The sequence below is a fragment of the Euleptes europaea genome, chromosome 17, assembly GCF_029931775.1.
Source record: "Euleptes europaea isolate rEulEur1 chromosome 17, rEulEur1.hap1, whole genome shotgun sequence".
In the NCBI taxonomy this organism is placed as follows: domain Eukaryota; kingdom Metazoa; phylum Chordata; class Lepidosauria; order Squamata; family Sphaerodactylidae; genus Euleptes; species Euleptes europaea.
Window position 1 is genome coordinate 14,124,934 of NC_079328.1, and position 20,564 is coordinate 14,145,497.

Sequence of the window (20,564 nt, forward strand, 5' to 3'; positions counted from 1 at the left end):
ATGTGTCTCTCTGAAGAGGAGCAGTGCCAGGTGTCACTCTGGGGTGGGTAAGTGTGTGAAGAGGTAGGAATAGGGCTGCCAACCTCCAGGTGGCACCTGGAGATCTCCCGCTATTACAATTGATCTCCAGATCACAGAGATTACTTTATTTGGAGAAAACAACTGCTTTGGAGAGTGGACTCTGGGGTATTATCCCCTGCTGAGGTCCCTCCCCTCCCAAACCCTGCCCTCACCAGGCTCCACCCCCCAAATTTCCAGGTATTTCCCAACCCAGAGCTGGCAACCCTAGGTAGGAAGTAGGGTTGCCAGGTCCCCCCTTGGCTCCAGCGGGAGGTTTTTGGGGTGGAGCTGAGGCAGGGATCGCACGCGTGCGGTTGCGCTGACGCAATCACAGCACTTTGGGCTTATATCCAGAAGCACCGCATTGCAATGGGCCTTTTACCACTCAATTGCCCGCCAATCCAGTGCCTGGCTTGGAAGTGTGGACTGCGCGCACGGCTGCACTGACGTGATCACATCACTTCTGGCTGACACCTGGAAGCGCCGCTTTGCAATGGGCCTTTTACCACTCAATTGCCCGCCAATCCAGTGCCCAGCTTGGAAGTGGGGATCGCACAGGTGGCCGCACCAACGTGATAGCGTTACTTCCGGTTTACACCCGGAAGCACCGCATCACAACGGGCCTTTTACCACTCAACTGCCTGCCAATCCAGTGTCTGGCTTGGAAGCGGGGATGGTGTGCGTGGCCACACCAATGCAATTGCGTCACTTCCGGTTTACACCCGGAAGTGCTGCATCTCAATGGGTGATGCGGTGCTTCCGGGTGTAGACTGTAAGTGATGCGATTGTGTTGGTACGGCTGCGTGCGTAATGCCCGCTTCCAAGCCTAAGCAACCTGGCAACCCTAGGTAGGAAGGTCTGAGGCCACGTCTATGTGCATGTAGGAAAGGTAATGTGAAGGCAGGCAGGCTCCGCCAGTGGTGGAGAAAGGGTTGCATCCTGGCCACCGGGTGGTGAGGAGCTGCATGCCCGGACGCTGAGGGCGGCTCAGGACTCTTCGTCACTGATGCGCAGCCTGTCTTCGCTCAGGCCGCTCTCGTCGATGTTCTCCAGAGAGTCGGCGTGCTGCAAGGAGAACTCGGCCAGGCTGATGTTAGGCAGCGTGTTCTGCTCTGGGTACACCCAAGGCTTAAAGCCGGGGTTGTGCTTCCGTTTCCATTCGGGATACTTGAGGCCGGCTTTGTAAATCTTCTTCATGGCCTGCAAAAGGAAAGCAGGTGGGTTGGCCAAGTCAGGTTTTGCCATGCTTCTGATTGCTGAGACACTATTTCCCCTTCAAATTGAATTTAGGGGCTCACTGACACACAAGAAGACAGCAAGGACACCTACTAGGGTTTCCAATCACCAGGTGGGGCCTGGACATCTCCTGGAATTATGATTAGGGTTGCCAGCTCTGGGTTGGGAAATACCTGGAGATTTTGGGGGTGGGGCCTGAGGAGGGCGGGGTTTGGAGAGGGGAGGGACTTCAATGCAGTATAATGCCATAGATTCCACCTTCCAAAGCGGCCATTTTCTCCAGGGGAACTGATCTCTGTCACCTGGAGATCACTTGTAAAGGCGGGAGATCTCCAGCCACCACCACCACCTATCAATCCCAGGCATCTTGCTTTTTGCAGTTGAATCCCAGACACGCATGCCACTTACCTTTGGTGCCACGTACTGTGACACTTTATTCACCACCCACTTTGGTAACGCACCTAGAAGCAAACCAGAGTCACCCGTTACTGAAAACCAGCTCACAGGACCGTCTCCAGCCTGGCACGCTCCCCTATCATTTCGATGGAAGCTCACACAGGAGAACGTCCCATGATTTGCATCCCCAGTAAATCCTGTTTCCTCAACCATTCTTTTGTAGGGTTGCCAAGTGCCCAGCAGGAAAACCCCTGCCAATCCACCCCGCTGCCCACCAGCCAGCTGAGGGTTGGGGGGGGGGCAAACATGCGCGCGCGCCTGCACACTGCGGCACGTCACTTCTGTTTACACCCGGAAGCGCCGCATCATGAGTTTGAGTGGTGAAAGGCCCCTCATGATGCGGCGCTTCCGGGTGTAAACCAGAAGTGACGAGCATGTGTTGGTGTGGCTGCGCGGGAGCTGTCCTCTCAGCTCTGCCCCCAAAGCCTCCCACCGAGGAGAGGAGGGACCTGGCAATCCTTTTCTTTTGGTGACCCAAACCTGTCATTTGCTCCACAGTAAGGCCACCTCTGCACTTCCCCCTTCTTGTACTCTGTTTCTCTCTTCACCCTGCCTTTCCCATTGACTCATCTTATGTCAAATTAATACAGGCTTGGGCTTCTCCACTTACTGTCACAATTCACGTTATGATGTTCTACCACCCATCTCTGTGGGTAGGTGATGCGTCTTTTGTTGGGTTGTGGTGGATGAAGGACTGGACCTGTACTCATGGAAACTTGAGTTCATATTCACACTTGCCCATATAAACCTCACTGAGCCCTTTGGGCACGTCAGGGCAAGTCCCTCAACTCTATACAGGCATATGTGTGTGTGTTAAGTGCCGTCAAGTCGCTTCCGACTCATGGCGACCCTATGAATGAAAGTCCTCCAAAATGTCCTGTCTTTGACAGCCTTGCTCAGATCTTGCAAATTGAAGGCTGTGGCTTCCTTTATTGAGTCAATCCATCTCTTGTTGGGTCTTCCTCTTTTCCTGCTGCCCTCAACTTTTCCTAGCATGACTGTCTTTTCCAGTGACTCTTGTCGTCTCATGACGTAAGTACAGGCATACCTCGTTTTTATTGTGCATTGCTTTATTTCACTTTGCAGATGTTGCATTGTTTACAGATTGAAGGTTTGGGGGCAACCCAGTGTGGAGCAAGTCTATTGCGGCATTTTCCCACCAGCATGTGCTCACTTCATGTCTCTTTGTCACATGTTGATAATTTTAATTAAGATATGTAGTTAGAGAGCCAGTGTGATGTAGTGGCTAAGAGCGGTGGTTAAGAGTGGTGGACTCTAATCTGGTGAACCGGGTTGGTTTCCTCACTGCTACACATGAAGCCAGTTGGGTGACCTTGGGCTAGTCACAGATCTCTTAGAGCTCTCTCAGCCCCACCTACCTCACAGGATGTCTGTTGTGGGGAGGGGAAGGGAAGGTGATTGTAAGCTGGTTTGATTCTTCCTTAAGTGGTAGAGAAAGTTGGCATATAAAAAACAAATTCTTCTTCTTCTACATTGTTTTTTTTTAGACATAATGCTATTGCAGACCTAATAGACTACAGTATAGTGTAAACATAACTTTTATATGCACTGGGAAACCAAGAAATTTGTATTACTTGCTTTATTGTGATATTAGCTTTATTGCAGTGGTCTGGAACCGAACCTGAAACATCTCCAAGTTATGTCTGTATATCTTAAAGAGTTGTTGTGGGGCATTCAAGATTTAATTGCCCTTTTTCAATGGTTTTGCTGGACCATATGTGAAAGGTCCCTTTTTCAGACCGGCTGGATCCCTGCCATCTTCAGTCATAGAATCATAGAGTTGGAAGGGACCACCAGGGTCATCAAGTCCAACCCCCTGCACAACTACCTCCCCCCCACCCCCAGTGACCAGAAGATGGCCAAGATGCCCTCCCTCTCATCATCTGCCCAAGGTCACAAAATCAGCATTGCTGACAGATGGCCATCTAACCTCTGCTTAAAAACCTCCAGGGAAGGAGAGCTTACCACCTCCCGAGGAAGCCTGTTCTACTGAGGAACCACTCTAACTGTTAGGAAATTCTTCCTAATGTCTAGACCAGGGTGTCAAACTCACTTGTTACGAGGACCAGATGGAACATAAATGTCACTTGGTCGGGCCGGGCCATGCCTTGCCAGCCCAGATCGAGAGTGGAGGGGGTGTCTGCCTCGGCTGGCTCGCGGGCCGGATAACAGCTGTCAAGGGGCCGCATTTGGCCCTCGGGCCATATGTTTGACACCCCTGGTCTAGACAAAAACTCTTTTGATTTAATTTCAACCCGTTGGTTCTGGTCCGACCTTCTTGGGCAACAGAAAACAACTCGGCACCATCCTCTATATGACAGCCCCTCAAGTACTTGAACATGGTTATCATATCCCCAAGGAGTCAGTGGACTCCTTGGTACATATCCTTTTGCACTGTCATTACGTGTACCAACTTAGGCTGAAATGGATTATACCATGTTTTAACAAATGGTCCGCATCTTCTCGAGCAACTTTGGAGCAAAAGGTTCGGTTCCTCTTAGAGGACTCAGCATACTTATTTTGTTGCTCATTTTTTGGAGGCTGCGGAGAAGAGTCGAAGGGAGGTGTTTTCAGAGATGGGTCTTATAGATAGATAGATAGATAGATAGATAGATAGATAGATAGATAGATAGATAGAAAGAAAGAAAGAAAGAAAGAAAGAAAGAAAGAAAGAAAGAAAGAAAGAAAGAAAGAAAGAAAGAAAGAGATGTTGACAAAAATGAGTTGGGACAGTAGAGATCAATGTGCATAGCCCCGAGCTCCTTAGGAAAAAGAAGGGGGAGGGGAGGTAAAGATGCAATAAACAAATGACACAACTCCTTCGCTGGTTCATAGGCTAACGCTCTGGCCTAAGAATGCTCACCTCGAGGGTCCACTTGGGTGAGGTAGTAAAGGATGCTGCCCTGGTTGCCAGCTGCCTTGATCAAGTAGCCCGTCTGCAGGGACACGGCCCTCACAAAGTCTTTCCGGGGTGGGTACTTCTGCAGAGAGAGACCCACTGTTGAAGACCCAGCTCCTGCATGCAGGGGTACCTGCTTGAAATGGAACCCGCAGGCAGTGACCCGCGTGTGAAACCTTTCGTGAGAGGAGAGTGACATGAAGTAACCCGGGTCATGCAGCTTCCTTCCCCTCCCCTCAAAGGGGAATTGATTTGGTGGGCTTACATAGCTCAAACTGTGTGAACAGAGCAGATCATAGAGATCTGACACTGGGGATGCCAGCCTCCAGGTGGGACCTGGGGATCCCCCGGTCTGGAATTACCGTGTCATCTCCAGACTACGGAGCTCAGATCCCCTGGAGAAAATGGATGCTCTGGAGGGTGGACTTTATGGCACTGTACCCCACAAAGGTCCCTGTCACCCCCAGGCTTAGGTTTGTCAGGTCCCGCTTTGCCACCGTTGGGATGTTTTTGGGGCGGAGCCTGAGGAAGGCGGGGTTTGGGGAGGGGAGGGACTTCAATGCCATAGAGTCCAATTGCCAAAACGGCCATTTTCTTCAGGGGAACTGATCTCTACCGGCTGGAGATCAGTTGTAATAGCAGGAGATTTCCAGCTAGTGCCTGGAGGTTAGCAAAAACCATAGCACTGTGACTAAATGAGGTTTCCACTGAAATGCAAACAAATATTTTATACATACAATTCAATATCAATATTACAATCTTCTACAAAGGTGAGGAGTTATTATAAATAAGAGAATCAATGAACTACCAATTTCCTACATGCTGTAGCCCTCTTAGACCGGCTAAGAGTCCGTCCATGGATTATGGGATTGTGCACTTGTATTCAGTGATGTGAACATTACACATCGAGTAACTGTATTTACGTGCACCTATCAGCGCTGAGCACAGCTTGTAGCGAATAGCTACAATAGGCTTCATAGCGAATAGGCTTCATAGCGAATGTATTTGGGACTAAAGAAACTTTGATGTGAAATGGGACTTATACCGGATGCCCTTCTCGTCATTTGCTTTTTTGTTTAAGCACTGTTCATGGTAAAATTTGCATTTTTTGTACTGCAACCTGATAGTAACTTTATTGTGTTTCACATGTGAAAAGAAACATCTACAGCATGTAGGAAATTTGTAGCTTGTTGATTCTCTTATTTGTAATAACTCCTCACTTTTGGAGAAGATTGTAATATTGATATTGAGTACCTGGAGGTTGGCAACCCTACCTAGGCTACATCCCCAATCCTCCAGGAGTTTCCCAACCTGCATTTGGGAACCCTCCCCTCCATCCCACGCCGGTGGCTGGGGGGACCAGGCAATCCTAGGGGACACCCCTACTTTTCTGAAGCCCTCAGATGCAGAGGTAGGGTCCCTGAAGGAGGAGGAAGGAGAAATAGGCAGAGGCCAACCAGAGACGAGAGGCAGTGCCCAGTCTCCCAGCTCCAGGGTGTGTGGATGAAACATTCATGGTATGGTTGGTCCTCCTTCCCCTTGCTAGCAAAACCCCAGGCTAGGGACTAGGGTTGCCAATCTCCAGGTACTAGCTGGAGATCTCCTGCTGTTACAACTGCTCTCCAGTCGATAGAGCTCAGTTCCCGTGGAGAAAATGGCTGCTTTGGCAATTGGACTCTATGGCATTGAAGTCCCTTCCCTCTCAAATCCCCACCCTCCTTAGGCTCCACCACAAAAACCTCCCACCGGTGGTGACAAGGGACCTGGCAACCCTACCAGGGACGGAGGGAGCACTGGCTGCTAGGATGGAACTCACCGGATGTTTGACGCTGTAGTTGATGATCATGTAGTCATTGCCAAGGGGCAGCCAAGAGCGCAAGGTCACAAAGTCCCTGTTCTTCAGAGGGCTGGGGCACCTCCCTGCAAGATTGAAATACGTTAGTAAGGACCTGTTAACAACACCAGAAGGAAATTATGCATTGCAGAGAGCTTGCCCAAGCCAGGGGCTAGGGTTGCCAACTTCCAGGTAGTAGATCTCCTGCTATTAGAACTGATCTCCAGCTGATGAAGATCAGTTCACCTGCAGAAAATGGCCACTTTGGCAATTGGACTCTATGGCATTGAAGTTCCTCCCCTCCCTAAACCCCGCCCTCATCAGGCTCCTCCCAGCGGTGGCAAAGAGAGACCTGGCAACCCTACCAGGGGCTATGCAGCCAAGACAATTTTCCCGCAGGTTACCCACAGATCCCCGCTTTTACCCAAGATCCCCCTTTCTATTTTTTACCCATCCAGCCCAGAAGAATGCTTCTCCTTTGGCTCAGTGCCATCTTGCCCTTGCTGAATAATTCTGAATAAAAATGGTTGGGGCCATATGCAATGTGCCATATACCACAAATCTGAAGAAAATATATTTTAATGGATTCAACATGCTATGATTTGAGTGCTGGAAAAATGCAGTTCTGTGTGCAACTGAAGTATTGGGTCAGGTGTGTGAACAGTCAGAATCAAACGCACTTTTATGCAAAAGAAGTTGCTTATATGGCCCAGCCAGAGTGAGCTCTCATGTGCAGTTTAGGAGTGATGGGCTGGGAAACTCCTGGTTCAATTCTCACATCAGTTTTCAGCTTACTCAATGCCTTTGGAGAAAGGCCATATGAATGCCAAGTATGAGCAAAGTAACATGTGGCTTTTTAAAAAAAAATGTTTTATTCAATCACTGAATTTTGATAGAATAGATGATAGAACACCAATGAGAGATAATGGGTTGAACAGTTTCCTTGAAGGAGAAAACTTGCTTCAGATCACCTCTCTTATACCCAGGAGACATTCTGCTTCCCATGCCTGCAAGACATCCTAAGTCTGGAAAGAAAGATGCACCAGTGATACCTGGTGTAACAAATCAGATTTTGATTCACCTCCCTATAAAACTGGAGGGGAAAAAAATTCAAATAATCCCTGCTTAAAACACCACAGTGTCATCATTTCACCTATTTAGGAATATTGGCTCTAATGCCTTTATGGCGGCTGAGCCATGTGGCTTTCATTCTCTACCTTTCTAACCCCAATCTAATGCATCTGCAACCAGAGCAACAGACCCTGTTATTCCCACAACTATCCATTGTGCCTGTCTCCGTATTTCTGCTTCCTTTTGATTATGCATGCCTTTCCCAACCGTCAGAGGATGCCTCATGCTCCCTGTGCGTTTTTCCATGTTTTGCCAGCATTTTTCGGATTTTGGCTAAAATAGCATCTGGAAAACATGGGCAAAACGTGTGGAAATGTGTGGGGAGAGCGAGGCAACCTCTGACGGCTGGGAAAGGCACGCATAATCAAAAGGAAGCTCCGAAGTAGTTGGCAGGGGTGACCGTGAGGGAAACAGCCCTGCAGAAATGGCCTGAGTGTCCCTGACGCTTTTCTAAGAAACATCTGTCTTGCCACAGATGGAGCTAGAGGAAGCCATGGGGATGCCTGTGACTGGGTAGTCCTGATCGTTGTAGGGTCTGGTGGGAGAAGCGAGGGGTGCTCACAGGAGTAATAGCCCACATCCGCGTTGACGGTCAGGCGCCCGATGTCATAGGTTTCGATCATGTTGGAGTCCCATTTCTTGCGATAGCAAGTGTCATGGAGCACATCGTAGAGTGTTTCTGGAGGCAAATCCCTGCAGGCGATCTGCATCTGCCGGAAGGAGTCAAGGTGGTTAAGCATCACAGAAGAGTTAGTATGCAAAATAAAAGAGTAATCCAGTAACGCTTCTCTCTAGTTCAGGGGTGTCAAACATAAGGCCTGCAGGCCAGCTCCGGCTCCTTGAATGTTCTTATCCGGCCTGCAAGCCAGCCAAGGCAGCCACCCCCCCCCTCAATCTGGGCTGGCAAGTAGGGTTGCCAGGTAATTCTGTAATGTGTAAAGTTACACATTACACTCTCCATCCAATCCTGTTACTGTACAGGGTCGAAGTTGGTATCCACATCAGGTGGACTCACCATGCTAGAGGCTAAACCAGGGACTTTTCAGCCATAAAGTAATATATCAGATTATGGTAGGGTTGCCAGGTCCCTCTTTGCCACCAGCGGGAGATTTTTGGGGTGGAGCCTGAGGAAGGCGGGGTTTGGGGAGGGGAGGGACTTCAATGCCATAGAGTCCAATTGCCAAAGCAGCCATTTTCTGCAGGTGAACTGATCTCTATTGGCGGGAGATCAGTTGTAATAGCAGGAGATCTCCAGCTAGAACTGGCCCGACCAAGCAGCATTTATGTCATATCTGGCCCTCGTAACAATCAAGTTTGACACCCCTGCTCTAGTTGGCTAGCTTCCAATGAGCAGGAAGGCTTTCTTTTTAATATGGGGGAGCAACGGAACTGCCACATGTGCATTGCCAGTGCAGGTCCAAAACTGGTTGTTTTTTTTTAAAAAAAAACTTTATTATATGTTTTCTTTTGACGACTAGTAACACACCATCTTAAAAAGAGAGAGAGAAAAAGGAGGGGGTAAGATTATATAAGCACATAGGAAGAGCCCTGCTGTATCAGACCAGTGGTCCGTCCAGTCCAGCATCTTGTCTCACACAGTGGCCTACCAGTTCCTCTGGAGGGCCAACAAACAAAGACTAGAGGCTGAGGTCTTCCCCTGACATTGTCTGCTACATATCTAGGTTGCAGAAGAAAAGACAAAACATAAATTATAGATGGAAGGAAGGAAGGAAGGAAGGAAGGAAGGAAGGAAGGAAGGAAGGAAGGAAGGAAGAAGAGTTGTTTTTTATATGCCGACTACCACTTAAGGAAGAATCAAACCTGCTTACAATCATCTTCCCTTCCCCTCCCCACAACAGGCACTTTGTGAGGTAGGTGGGGCTGAGAGAGTGTGACTAGCCCAAGGCCACCCAGCTGGTTTCATGTGTAGGAGTGGGGAAACCAACCCGGTTCACCAGATTAGCGTCCGTCATGACGAGGAGTGGGGAACCGAACCCGGTTCTCCAGATCAGAGTCCACCACTCCAAACCACCACTCTTAACCACTACACCACGCTGGCTCTCTGGAAGGGAAGGAAATGTTGGTCAACAATTGAAAACAAGATTCCTGTTAATGTCCAAGTAGAGCCACAAATTCAGACCAAATGTCCAGTTATTTCATCTTTGCTTTTGCTTAAAGGCAGCTCTTTCTTTAGCTGCAAGGCCTAGTGCTGCTTCAGTCCACATTTCTGTGTGCGGTGTTGACCATTTCTTTCCACTTCTGAAGAGTTATTTGTTCAGCCCCCGTGAAGGCTGGTAGGATACAGAGTTTTTGCCATTTCGAGAGGCTCCAAGGAGCAAGGATGTATCCCAATATTGAGGAAAGTGGATTAAGCTTCAGCGAGCGTTCTAGTGTAAAATTAATCTGCTTTTTAGCTTCCTGCTAAAACGGTGTGATAATTATAGACATATCCATAATGCATGTCAAACTGTCTCTTGGCAGCTTAACTCTCCATCACCTGAGTCTGATACCCTGAATTTAAAGAATCTAGTCAGCATCCAACAGCTGTGAAGAATCACCATTTTTTTGTAGTAGCATTTGTAGTCTAGCACTTTCCCCAAAACTCATATAGAGTTTTTGGCAAGTGCTAGAGCACTGGTTCCCAACCAGGGGTCCATGGACCCCCAGGGGTCCGCGAGAACTAAATTAAGGTCCGCGAAACAAAGTTATAAACCCATAATAAATTAATATTTGCAATTAAAAGTTCTCTATTATAATATATATATATTCAAATATAATTCTAAGTTTAATGTTTAACTAACAGTTATGATTAAAGTTTATTTTCAAATTCCCGGAATTTTTATTTTGAACCTTGGGGTCCCTGCACCGAACAAAAAAGTCCTAGTGGTCCCTGGTCAAAAAAAGGTTGGGAACCACTGTGCTAGAGCATACCCCCGGTATGATGCTGGCACTTGAGCTTCACGCCTGAAGTGACATCATCCACACAGACGCCAATCGCCGCCCCCTGTACCCACCTCCCAACTAGGTTTGTGCAAAAAAAAAAAAAAAAATCGGTAAATTTCAGGTTTGGGTTTATTTGGCCCGGTATTTTTCAGTAAACCCAGAACAAGCCGAATACTCATACCGGTAAATATTGGTTTTCAGATTATTTCTGGGTTTACCAAAAGATTTGGGTCCATTTTAGTCTATGGGGATTTTTTTTTTGAAGCTCCTGTGGGGACACTTTTGGAGGTAGAGTCCCCAAATTCGCAGCGTGGCTGCAAGGGACTCTCCTTAGATTGCCGCTTTGGAAGGTGAACCGCATGGCATTATACCCCATTGAAGCCCCTCCCCTCCCTCCCCAAACCCTGCCCTCCTCAGGCTCCACACCAAAAATCTCCAGGTATTTCCCAACCTGGACCTGGCAACCCTAAAACAGACCCTTATTATGTTACCATTAAAGTCCTATTCTTTTGAAAAAGTCTCAAATGGAGCGAAACACTGTTCAGGGTGGGGCAACACACCCACTAGTCCCATCCTACCTACAGCTCCAAGCTGAGTGTGGAGGACCAATAGGCTTGCCAACTCCAGGTTGGGAAATTCCTGGAGATTTGGGGGGTGGAGCCAGGGGAAGGCAGGGTTTGGGGAGGGGAGGGACCTCAGAGGGGTATAATGCCATAGAGTCCACCCTCCAAAGCAGCCATTTTCTCCTGGGGAATTGATCTCTGTAATCTGGGGATCAGCTGAAGCACAGCAAATGAACTTACTTTTCGCTGCATAGTCTCTTTGAATCTTATAAAATCTCATAAATCACCTAACACTTCTGAAGACGGAGCAGCCTACACCCTCCGTGTGTCATCTTGGATCTCCTGGGGATCAGCTATAACCGTGGGAGATCTCCAGACAACACCTGGAGGTTGGCAAGCCTAAGAGACAAAGGGAGCATGTCCCTTCAGAGCAGCACTCTTTGCCTCATTCTGGTCTCTTCTCTGTAAAATCAGCCACAGAAGCATGCTGCCAACTGGACTTTCAGAAATCTGCGTGTGGCGGAGTTGGGGGGGGGGGCGGCGTCTGCCACGAACTGGATTTGGGAGGCGTCCATTGAGTAGCATGCAAAGGCACGAGGCCCATAGCCAAAGCTGTCCCTGGGACCGAATCCTCCTCCAGAGAGTGGTGCATTATGGATGAACCCCCACCCGCCTGCCCTGCTTCAACAAGCCCTGCGATGGGCCAGGATTAGACAGAGGGTACCAGCTGCTCATTAGCTGCTTTGCATTTTTAATACCGTGCTCGCCAGATGCCAAGTAATTAGAGACATCCCTTTTTTGTGTCTCCTTCTCTCTCTCTCTCTCTCTCTCTCTTTGGGTTCTTGTTTTCATCTTTCTATTCATGTATGGAGGAGCTCATGTTGCCCATCAGCAATTCCACACGGGCACTCTCTTACACGCACATACACACACGCTTTCTTTGCTTGCAGCTCAGATGACCGGGCTCCATTCCGGTGAAACTTTATTCTTTGTTTATCCAGGTTGGGATCTTCAAGAGCCGGCAAGCTCATGCTGCAGTAATATAAATGTGTTCGTTGTTGAAGGGGCCACAAGAGACATTTTGTTAGTTGTCCTCTCCTTTTTTTTTTACTGCGGCCATCCCCCTCTAGGCGGCTTTCATATCTGGGCAGGGGAACCTCCAGACCAGGTGCCGAAGGGCACCTGTCTCAAGAGCACTACTGTAACGGAGCATGGTTGGCGTTGCCTAGTCTAGGTACTGGCCTGTTTTCAAGATGGGCATTGTTAGGGGTGGCAGATCCCTCTTTGCTATAGGTGGGAGGTTTTTGGGGCGGAGCCTGAGGAGGGCTGGGTTTGGGAAGGGGAGGGACTTCAATGCCATAGAGTCCAATTGCCAAAGCGGCCATTTTCTCCAGGTGAATTGATCTCTATTGGCTGGAGATCAGTTGTAATAGCAGATCTCCAGCTAGTACCTGGAGGTTGGCAGTAAAGAAAACAGTGCAGGCTAATTATATCAAATACATATATTCATAGGACAGTGCAAACATCAACAAGCAACAGTGCTAACAATATAACAAATACTACCTATCTAAGGATTTACAAAAATATGTACAAGGGCTGTTCACAATGTGACAGCAGTGATAAGCAAGGCACAATGGCTGTCTCCAACGAGACTAAGAGAGTTCAATATAAGAAAGTCCAAAGCTCATAGCTTGATAAATCAACGTCTGCAGGAATCAAGGCTGCTCCACGGTATAAGCAAGTGAAAGATAACACAGGAGGAAACGCTATCCCGGATATTTATAGCGCTTTCACCATAAGCTTGGCTTCATCAGCCTCAACGGTAGAGGACAAAGCCCACAGTATGTAAATCATACAAGGAGGTTCTTTCGATTGAAACAAAAGGTTTCAAATTGTATTTAGCTTTTAATCTTTTTGTTTAGTCTTTTTACATTTAGTTTTTTAATAGCTCCCAAAGAAGTGGGCTGCTAATGTGCCATTGTGCCTTGCACTGTTTTCTTTACTGCCAATACTATTTAACAGTGATAGTGAGTTCTTCCTTGTTAGTACCTGGAGGTTGGCAATCCTAGGAATTGTTGTCCTGGTGCCAATTATTTCTTTCATGTAAGCTAATCATGCCCTGACCTGGACGGCCCAGGCTAGCTGAGATATCATCAGATCTCAGAAGCTAAGCAGGGTCGGCCCTGGTTAGTTCTTGGATGGGAGACCACCAAATGAAGTCTAGGGTTTCTTTGCAGAGGCAAGCAATGGCAAACCACCTCTGTTTGTCTCTTGCGTTATAAACACTATGAGATCGCCTTATGTTGGCTGGGACTTGACATTACTTTCCAGCACTAAGCTAATTACACCAGCAGTTCACTGTGTGGTTAACTCATCTTTGGTTGAAGGCTCTCATCTCAGCACAAGTTAGAAGAATAGTTGGTTTTTATATGCTGACTTTCTCTACCTTTTAAGGAGAATGAAACTGGCTTAGATTCTCCTTCCCTTCCTCTCCCCACAACAGACACCTAGTCAGGTAGGTGAGGCTGAGAGAGTTCAGAGAACTGTGACTAGCCCAAGGTCACCCAACTGGCTTCATACGTAGGAGTGGGGAAACCAATCCGGTTCACCAATTAGAGTCCTCTGCTCTTGTGGAGGAGTGGGGAATCAAACCCAATTATCAAGATTAGAGTCCACTGCTCCTAACCACTACACCACACTGGCTGACATATGCATGTTAATTAGCCAGTGGCCTCAACATCAAAGCCAGGTATATGTCACTTTGATCACAGGTGTGTGCGGGGCAAATGGGATTCCATATGCAATTCTTGCTCACAGTCATATTCTGTTTGGGTGAGTCTCTGTGCATCCAACTGTATATGCAATTAAGAGCCATGGAAAACAGAATTCCCAGTTATATGGAGCACATTATTAATGTTTGCACAGATGTACATTTGCAGGTTGTATGCACTGAGTCACCCAACATGAGAAGTGGGGAGCATATGTGTGATCCTGTGCCCCCACTCACACAGTAACATGTGCCCAGAGCTCAAGTGACAGTAACATGTGCCCAGAGCTCAAGTGATGATGTACAAATAAATATTTTACAGGTTGGGGTCCCGTGTGTGTGTGTAAAGTACTGTCAAGTCGCAGCATTATTTTCTACAGCATTATTCCCTGCTGAGGCCCCTCCCTAAACCCTGACCTCTCGAGGCTCCACTCCCCAAATTTCCAGGTATTTCCCAACCCAGAGATTTCAACCTTACTGTCAATGCTCTCTCCCCTTCCCTGGTAAAAAAGGTAAAGGTAGTCCCCTGTGCAAGCACCAGGTCATTACTGACCCATGGGATGACATCACATCCCGACGTTTACTAGGCAGACTGTGTTTACGCGGTGGTTTGCCATTGCCTTCCCCAGTCGTCTACACTTTACCCCCAGCAAGCTGAGTACTCACTTTACCGACATTGGAAGGATGGAAGACTGAGTCAGTCTTGAGCTGGCTACCTGAAACTGACTTCCGTCGGCATCAAACTCAGGTTGTGAGCAGAGCTTTGACTGCAGTACTGCAGCTTACCACTCTGCGCCGCAGGGCTCTCCCCTTCCCTGAGGAAGTGCAATTAACTCAGAGGGGAGAAAGCCCTTTTTCTTCCCACCTTATTAATTCCCCTTTCTTTTAGCTTCAAGGTGACCAGCAAGTAGGGTTGCCAACCTCCAGTGGGTGGCTGGAGATCTCTTGCTATTACAACGGATCTCCAGTCAATAGTTCTCCTGGAGAAAATGGCCGCTTTTGCAATTGGACTCTATGGCATTGAAGTCCCTCCCCTCCCCTCACCCCGCCCTCCTCAGGCTCCGCCCTCAAAATCTCTAGGTATTTCCCAACCTGGAGCTGGCAACCCTACCAGCAAGGGGAAGAACAGGGCCAGGAGATGTGTTCAGGCATCCCTGAACCTTCCCTTCCAAGATACTATGAACTATTATGGCCAAATACCTGGTGATTTTGGGTGTGGAGGGTGAGGAGAGCAAGGTTTGGAGAGGGGAGGGACTTCAATGTAGGCTTGCCAACCTCCAGGTGCTAGCTGGAGACCTCCTGCTATTACAACTGATCTCCAGCCGACAGAGATCAGTTCACCTGGAGAAAATGGCGGCTTTGGCAATTGGACTCTATGGCATTGAAATCCCTCCCCTCCCCCAACTCCTCCCTCCTCAGGCTCTGCCCCAAAAACCTCCCACCAGTGGCGAAGAGGGGCCTGGCAACCCTACTTCAATGCCATAGTGTCCAATTGCCAAAGCGGCCATTTTCTCCAGGGGAACCGATCTCAGTCGGCTGGAGATCAGTTTTAATAGCGGGAGAGCTCCAGCCACCACCTGGAGGTTGGTGACCCTAACTATGGCCCAGTCAAAATCACTGCTCATTGTGGGCACCTGGTTATGAAGAAAAGTCCATGGTGAGTAGGTGCTCTTCCCCGATCTCCACTAGCAACATTGTTTGGGTTTGACAATGGCAATTCTTATGCACAGTGCAAGATTCATGTCTCCCGACCTCATTATCGTCAATCTATAATTCATTGATGTCTGAGACGAGGCCTTTGAAAAGTCAGCACGGTCCACTTCAGTCAATACTAGGGATGAAAGAACAACCTGGGGGAGCCAGGGTGAAAGGCAGAACTGGGGGCGATTCTAGTTTCACTGTGCCGATCAGAGGCATAATCATTCTTTCCAAGTCTCTGGTGACAGCAGGTGCTTCTGTTTCATAAGTGAGGTTGCCAAACTCTAGCATAGGTAGGGTTGCCAGCTGCAAATTGGGAAATACCTGGAAATTTTGGGGGTGGAGCCTGAGGAAGGTGGGGTTTGGGGAGGGGAGAGTCTTCAGTGGGGTATAATGCCATAGAGTCCACCTTCCAAAACGGCCACTTTCTCCAGATGAACTGATCTCTATTGCCTGGAGATAAATTGTATTAGCAGGAAATCTCCAGGCCCCACCTCCGGAGTTATTTTTTTAGCCACCGTACCCATAGCATTGCCATCCTCCAGGTGGTAGCTGGAGATCTCCAGCTATTGCAACTGATCTCCATGCAACATAGGTCAGTTCCCCTAGAGAAAATGGCCTCTTCGGAAGGTAGACTAACTCTGTGGCATTCTACCCCATTGAAGTCCCTCCCCTTTCCAAACCCCGCCCTCCTCAGGCTCCACCCCCAGCATCTCCCGGTATTTCCCAACCTGTTGCTGGCAACCCTACCTACCCCTGACCAATCTGGGTGCAGCAGGAACCCAGGTGCCGGAGATTTTAAGACTGGGTTTCAAGGTGAGGGATTGACTAGCAGGGTGCTGTTCCTTCAGTGATTCTGTGGCAGCCAAATGTCTGTGAGAACCAGTGGCGGACCTACATTTTTGGGACCCTGAAGCTTGAACTATTATGGGGGGCCCTTCGCAACCAGCGACGAGGTCTGGGTAACCGCTGTTATCTTCTTCAGTGGGGTTGTTCTATGGCAGATGCATGGGCTCATTCTCTAATAGAGACGAAGAAGGTCATCAGAGGGGGCTCGCTCGGATAAAGAGGCGAACATCTGATTTTGGGTGTAAAAATGCACAAGCGAGACGAGTGTAGCCTGAATTGGGAATTCAGATGTCTTTTTATGGTTCTGATTGGCTCTAGCCTAAGGGCTGAGCTATAGAACTATTAAGCTGTGCACCAACGAAGAATTCGAGGATCCAGCTGCCAAAATGTAGGCTATGAATAGATTCTGGCGAGCCCAGCGAGCCCATACAGCTGAGAGTTCAGGCACTGCAAGCCCCCAAGAAAATGTTGAAATTTGACCAATTACAGGGACATTTTGAGGTCATATGAAACGGGTATTAGAGCATATTCTAAGGTCAATATTAAGTACTTCTACCCATTGGCTTATGATTCTATCACTAAAACAGCCTTAGTTTAATAATACTTTAAAAAAACTCCATTGATTTTGTTGTAAAATTCACTCCGGGATTAGGGACCCTGAAGCTTAAGCTTCACTAGTTTCATAGTAGATCTGCCACTGGTGAGAGCTACCTAAAGTTGTGCTGAATTTGTAGGTTTGCCAACCTCCAGGTGGTGGCTGGAGATCTCCCGCTGTTACATCTGATCTCCAGGCGACAGAGATCAGTTCCCCTGGAGAAAATGGCCCTTTGGCCATTGGACTCTATGGCATTGAAGTCCCTCCCCTCTCCAAACCCTGCCCTCCTCAGGCTCCGCCCCCAATTTCCCAATCCAAAACTGGCAACCCTATGAAGTTGACCATCCTTGCCTGGAAAGAAGGCCTTTCCATTGTTGATTAGAGATTCCTCTCTTGCTCTTCTGAACACAGGGAAACAAGGGCCACTATTTCAGTTTTTTTAGGCTGGGTCCGAAGTCTCTCGGTCTGAAGAAGATAGTGGTAGCTTCAGTAAGCATCCTGTTGTTTAGTGAAGGCCTGGCCTTCACTAAAAGTTTAGGCTTACTGCTGTACAGTGCCCAGGCAGAGTTCTGTTCCCACGGGCAAGAGTCTTAAAACCACACGCGAAGAAAGCCTTAAACACTCACTCCCTGGCCCTCTTTATCTCTGCTTTTGTTTGGGTTCACAGAAGAACAAATCCAGAAAGGGCAGATTTCTAGCTTTTAAAATATGCTTGGAGGCCAAAGCGGCGGAGATCCTTCACAGATTAAGAAGGGGATTCTTCTTCCTGACAAAAAGCCCCCCTGGCTGTTTTCCTGAACCTGTGAAGCTAATGCTGCAGCACCTGCACACCCCGGATGGAAAAGGAATTCAAGAAAGGAATGCAGCAGTAGGGAAGACGGCAACCCCTGCTTCACAGCCCAGTATGAATGGGTCAGATAGCTGTGGGTGCAAGCTGGGAGGAGAGGCAGCTGGGCAAATAGGGGTCTGGCAGTGGGGCAGCATCGCCTGGATGCCGGTGCTCTGGCTGGAGCCCTTACCTTGATTTTCTGGACCGTCTTGCTCTCCTCCTGCGCCTGGCTCCACACCGTCACTCCCGCCTTGCTATACTGGTTGTTCCAGCCCTCCTGGCTCTCGCACTGATCCCGGAAGGTGTTGAAGTCAGAATCGTCCGGGATGTACACCGTCTCCCCTCCTCTCGACATGGAGGCGGATTGCACCAGGGCCGCCCACCCACGGCTACCTACCGAGTCCCCCACGGGCAGGAGCCGTGCCTCGCTGGCCTGGGCAGGTATGGGGTCCTCTCCTGCCGACTGGCGCTTCCACTGGGTTCAGCTCCGTCCTGACCTTGCCACAACAAGCATGGTCCCTCCTCCCTCCCTCTCCTCTGTCCTCCCCTCTGGGTACCTCCTCCGGCCCTAACCCCGGGAAAGGAGCCTGTGCCGTGGCACTCTCGCTTCCCCGGAGAGCATGGTGGTACAGCTCGCTCGGGGCTTCGAGTCCCCTGTCCCTGCAGCGGCCACTGCTGTTGCTGGGAGCTCCGGTGTCTTCTCAGCCCTGCCACAGGCGATCGGGTTCTCTTGGGCAATCGTCTCCCATTGAGCAGGCACACAGATGTAGAGGGGGCCTCAGCTGTCTGCCCCCCAGCAGCCTCCCTCCCACGCCTCTCCCGTCTCTTTCCTGCTTTCTGCTTCTCTTAACCTGCCTCTGACTTTGCAGCATGGTTACAGAACCGGCTGGGCCCTTGCCAGCAGCAGCAGCGCCAGCAGCAGCCGGGCCAATGCCTGGGATTGCGCTTCGCATCGTGCCTTCTCACTGCAGGATGCAGGCCAACAATTCTGGCTCTGCAGTGGAAGAGTTGTGGGTCCATATGCGGGGTGGGGATGGCTGAAGACCAGGCTGTGTGTCTTATTCCCTCGTGTTCTCCCTCATTGTGGGCAGCCTGTAATTCCAGGTTACTAGTTTAAAGGTGAAGGTAGTCCCTTGTAGTCCCGAATCCTCCACATAAAGCCAGCTGGGTGACTTTGGGCTAGTCACAGTTCTCGCTGAACTCTGTAAGTCCCACCTACCTCACAAGGTGTCTGTTGTGGGGAGAGGAAGGGAAGGAGATTGTAAGCTGGTTTGATTCTCCTTAAAAAGGTAGAGAAAGTCAGCATGTAAAAACCAACTCCTTTTCCTCTTTCTCCTTCTCCTCTTCCTCCTTCTTATCCTTCTCCTCCTTTTCTTCCTTCTCCTTCTCTTCCTTCTTCTTTGCAAGCACCAGGTCATTACTGACCCATGGGGTGATGTCACATCCCGACGTTTACTAGACAGACTTTGTTTATGGGGTGGTTTGCCCTTGCCTTCCCCAGTCATCTACACTTTCCCCCCAGCAAGCTGGGTACTCATTTCGCTGGCCTTGGAAGGATGGAAGGCTGAGTCAACCTTGAGCCGGCTACCAGAAACCGATTTTTGTTGGGATCGAACTCAGGTCGTGAGCAGAGCTTTGAGTGCTAGTTTAAGAGGGGTTAAAATGATCAGTGAGGCAGCCTTTGGCATCTGCGACAGGCTCTTTCTACCAACTGAAGGGGACCCACACAGCCTGGTTTTGAGAAACTGGGTTGGTATTGAAATGTAAACCTTCCCCAGGAGGCTGAAGTTGGTTCCTTATTCCCAGTTCGTTCCCTATTCCCAGTTCCTTATTCACATTTCCTAGTTCCTGAATGATTTTGAGGACATTTCAAAAGCTCTGCACCAAATGTCCTCAAAATCATTCAGGAACTAGGAAATGTGAATAAGGAACTGGGAATAGGGAACGAACTTGGAATAAGGAACCAACTTCAGCCACCTACTTTCCCCTCAGTTACAAGATGTTCTTAGGGTAGCAAGTGTAAAGGCTGTAGCACACAGAGGCAAAGGCAGGTGTTGTATGTAAATAACAAAGAAGATGGATTCATTTACACGTTGTTTTTAAAGAACAGACCAGCAGCTCAGGTCTCCGGGTAGCCAAAGTGGAAACCTGGCTGAGGCACAAAAATTTAGACTGGTTATGATTTCAGAGAGTAACCAGACTTTTCTACAATGCCTTCAGGCACAAATAGACGTTTATTGGCCGGCCACTAGGTTGGATCCTCTCTCACACACAGGATTCCATCCACACCAGCCTGCCCTTTCCCCAGAGTCAGGCTAAATGGCACAAGGTCTGCTCATCCGCAGAGAAAGGCCTAACCATCGGGTGCTCCATCCTCTCCCAGAGGTAGAGTTAAACCATGAGGAAGAGCGACCCTTCAAACTGCTCTCTTGCTGAGGCAGACCCTCCATGAGGAAGGCCGGAACTCAACTATCTCCCGCTGTGCTTCCCTCCAACATTTCATCCCCCCTCGGAAAGGTGATTGGATGCTGGCGCTGCATTCCCATAGGCTCAGGGATGAAACAGCTGAGTGGCTTTTTCCCCATTCAGGGGCAGGACAGCCTCCTGTTCAGAAAAAGGTGTGATGGGCGGGAGGTTTTTGGGGTGGAGCCTGAGGAGGGCGGGGCTTGGGGAGGGAGGGACT

General features: G+C 49.0%; 1 protein-coding gene across 1 annotated transcript; it reads right to left on the bottom strand.

Annotated features, from left to right (window-relative positions):
- Positions 1–1,047: 1,047 nt before the first annotated feature.
- LOC130489041 (START domain-containing protein 10-like) lies at positions 1,048–18,236 on the bottom strand. The gene is made up of 6 exons (XM_056862745.1): positions 18,072–18,236; positions 8,200–8,347; positions 6,489–6,592; positions 4,637–4,754; positions 1,705–1,757; positions 1,048–1,260 (listed from the first exon to the last, which is right to left on the bottom strand). The coding sequence occupies exons 1-6, from the start codon at positions 18,234–18,236 to the stop codon at positions 1,048–1,050; spliced, it is 801 nt and encodes a 266-aa protein (XP_056718723.1).
- Between the last annotated feature and the right edge of the window lie 2,328 nt (positions 18,237–20,564).

Bases quoted from the DNA above. Each gene is read 5' to 3' on its own strand.
- LOC130489041 (XM_056862745.1), bottom strand. From the start codon at position 18,236: ATGTCGAGAGGAGGGGAGACGGTGTACATCCCGGACGATTCTGACTTC. The intron at 4,755-6,488 runs GTGAGTTCCATC...CTCTCTCTGCAG, and splicing joins ACTACAGCGTCAAACATCCG to AAGTACCCACCCCGGAAAGA. The intron at 1,758-4,636 runs GTGAGCATTCTT...GTTTGCTTCTAG, and splicing joins CACCCAAGTGGACCCTCGAG to GTGCGTTACCAAAGTGGGTG.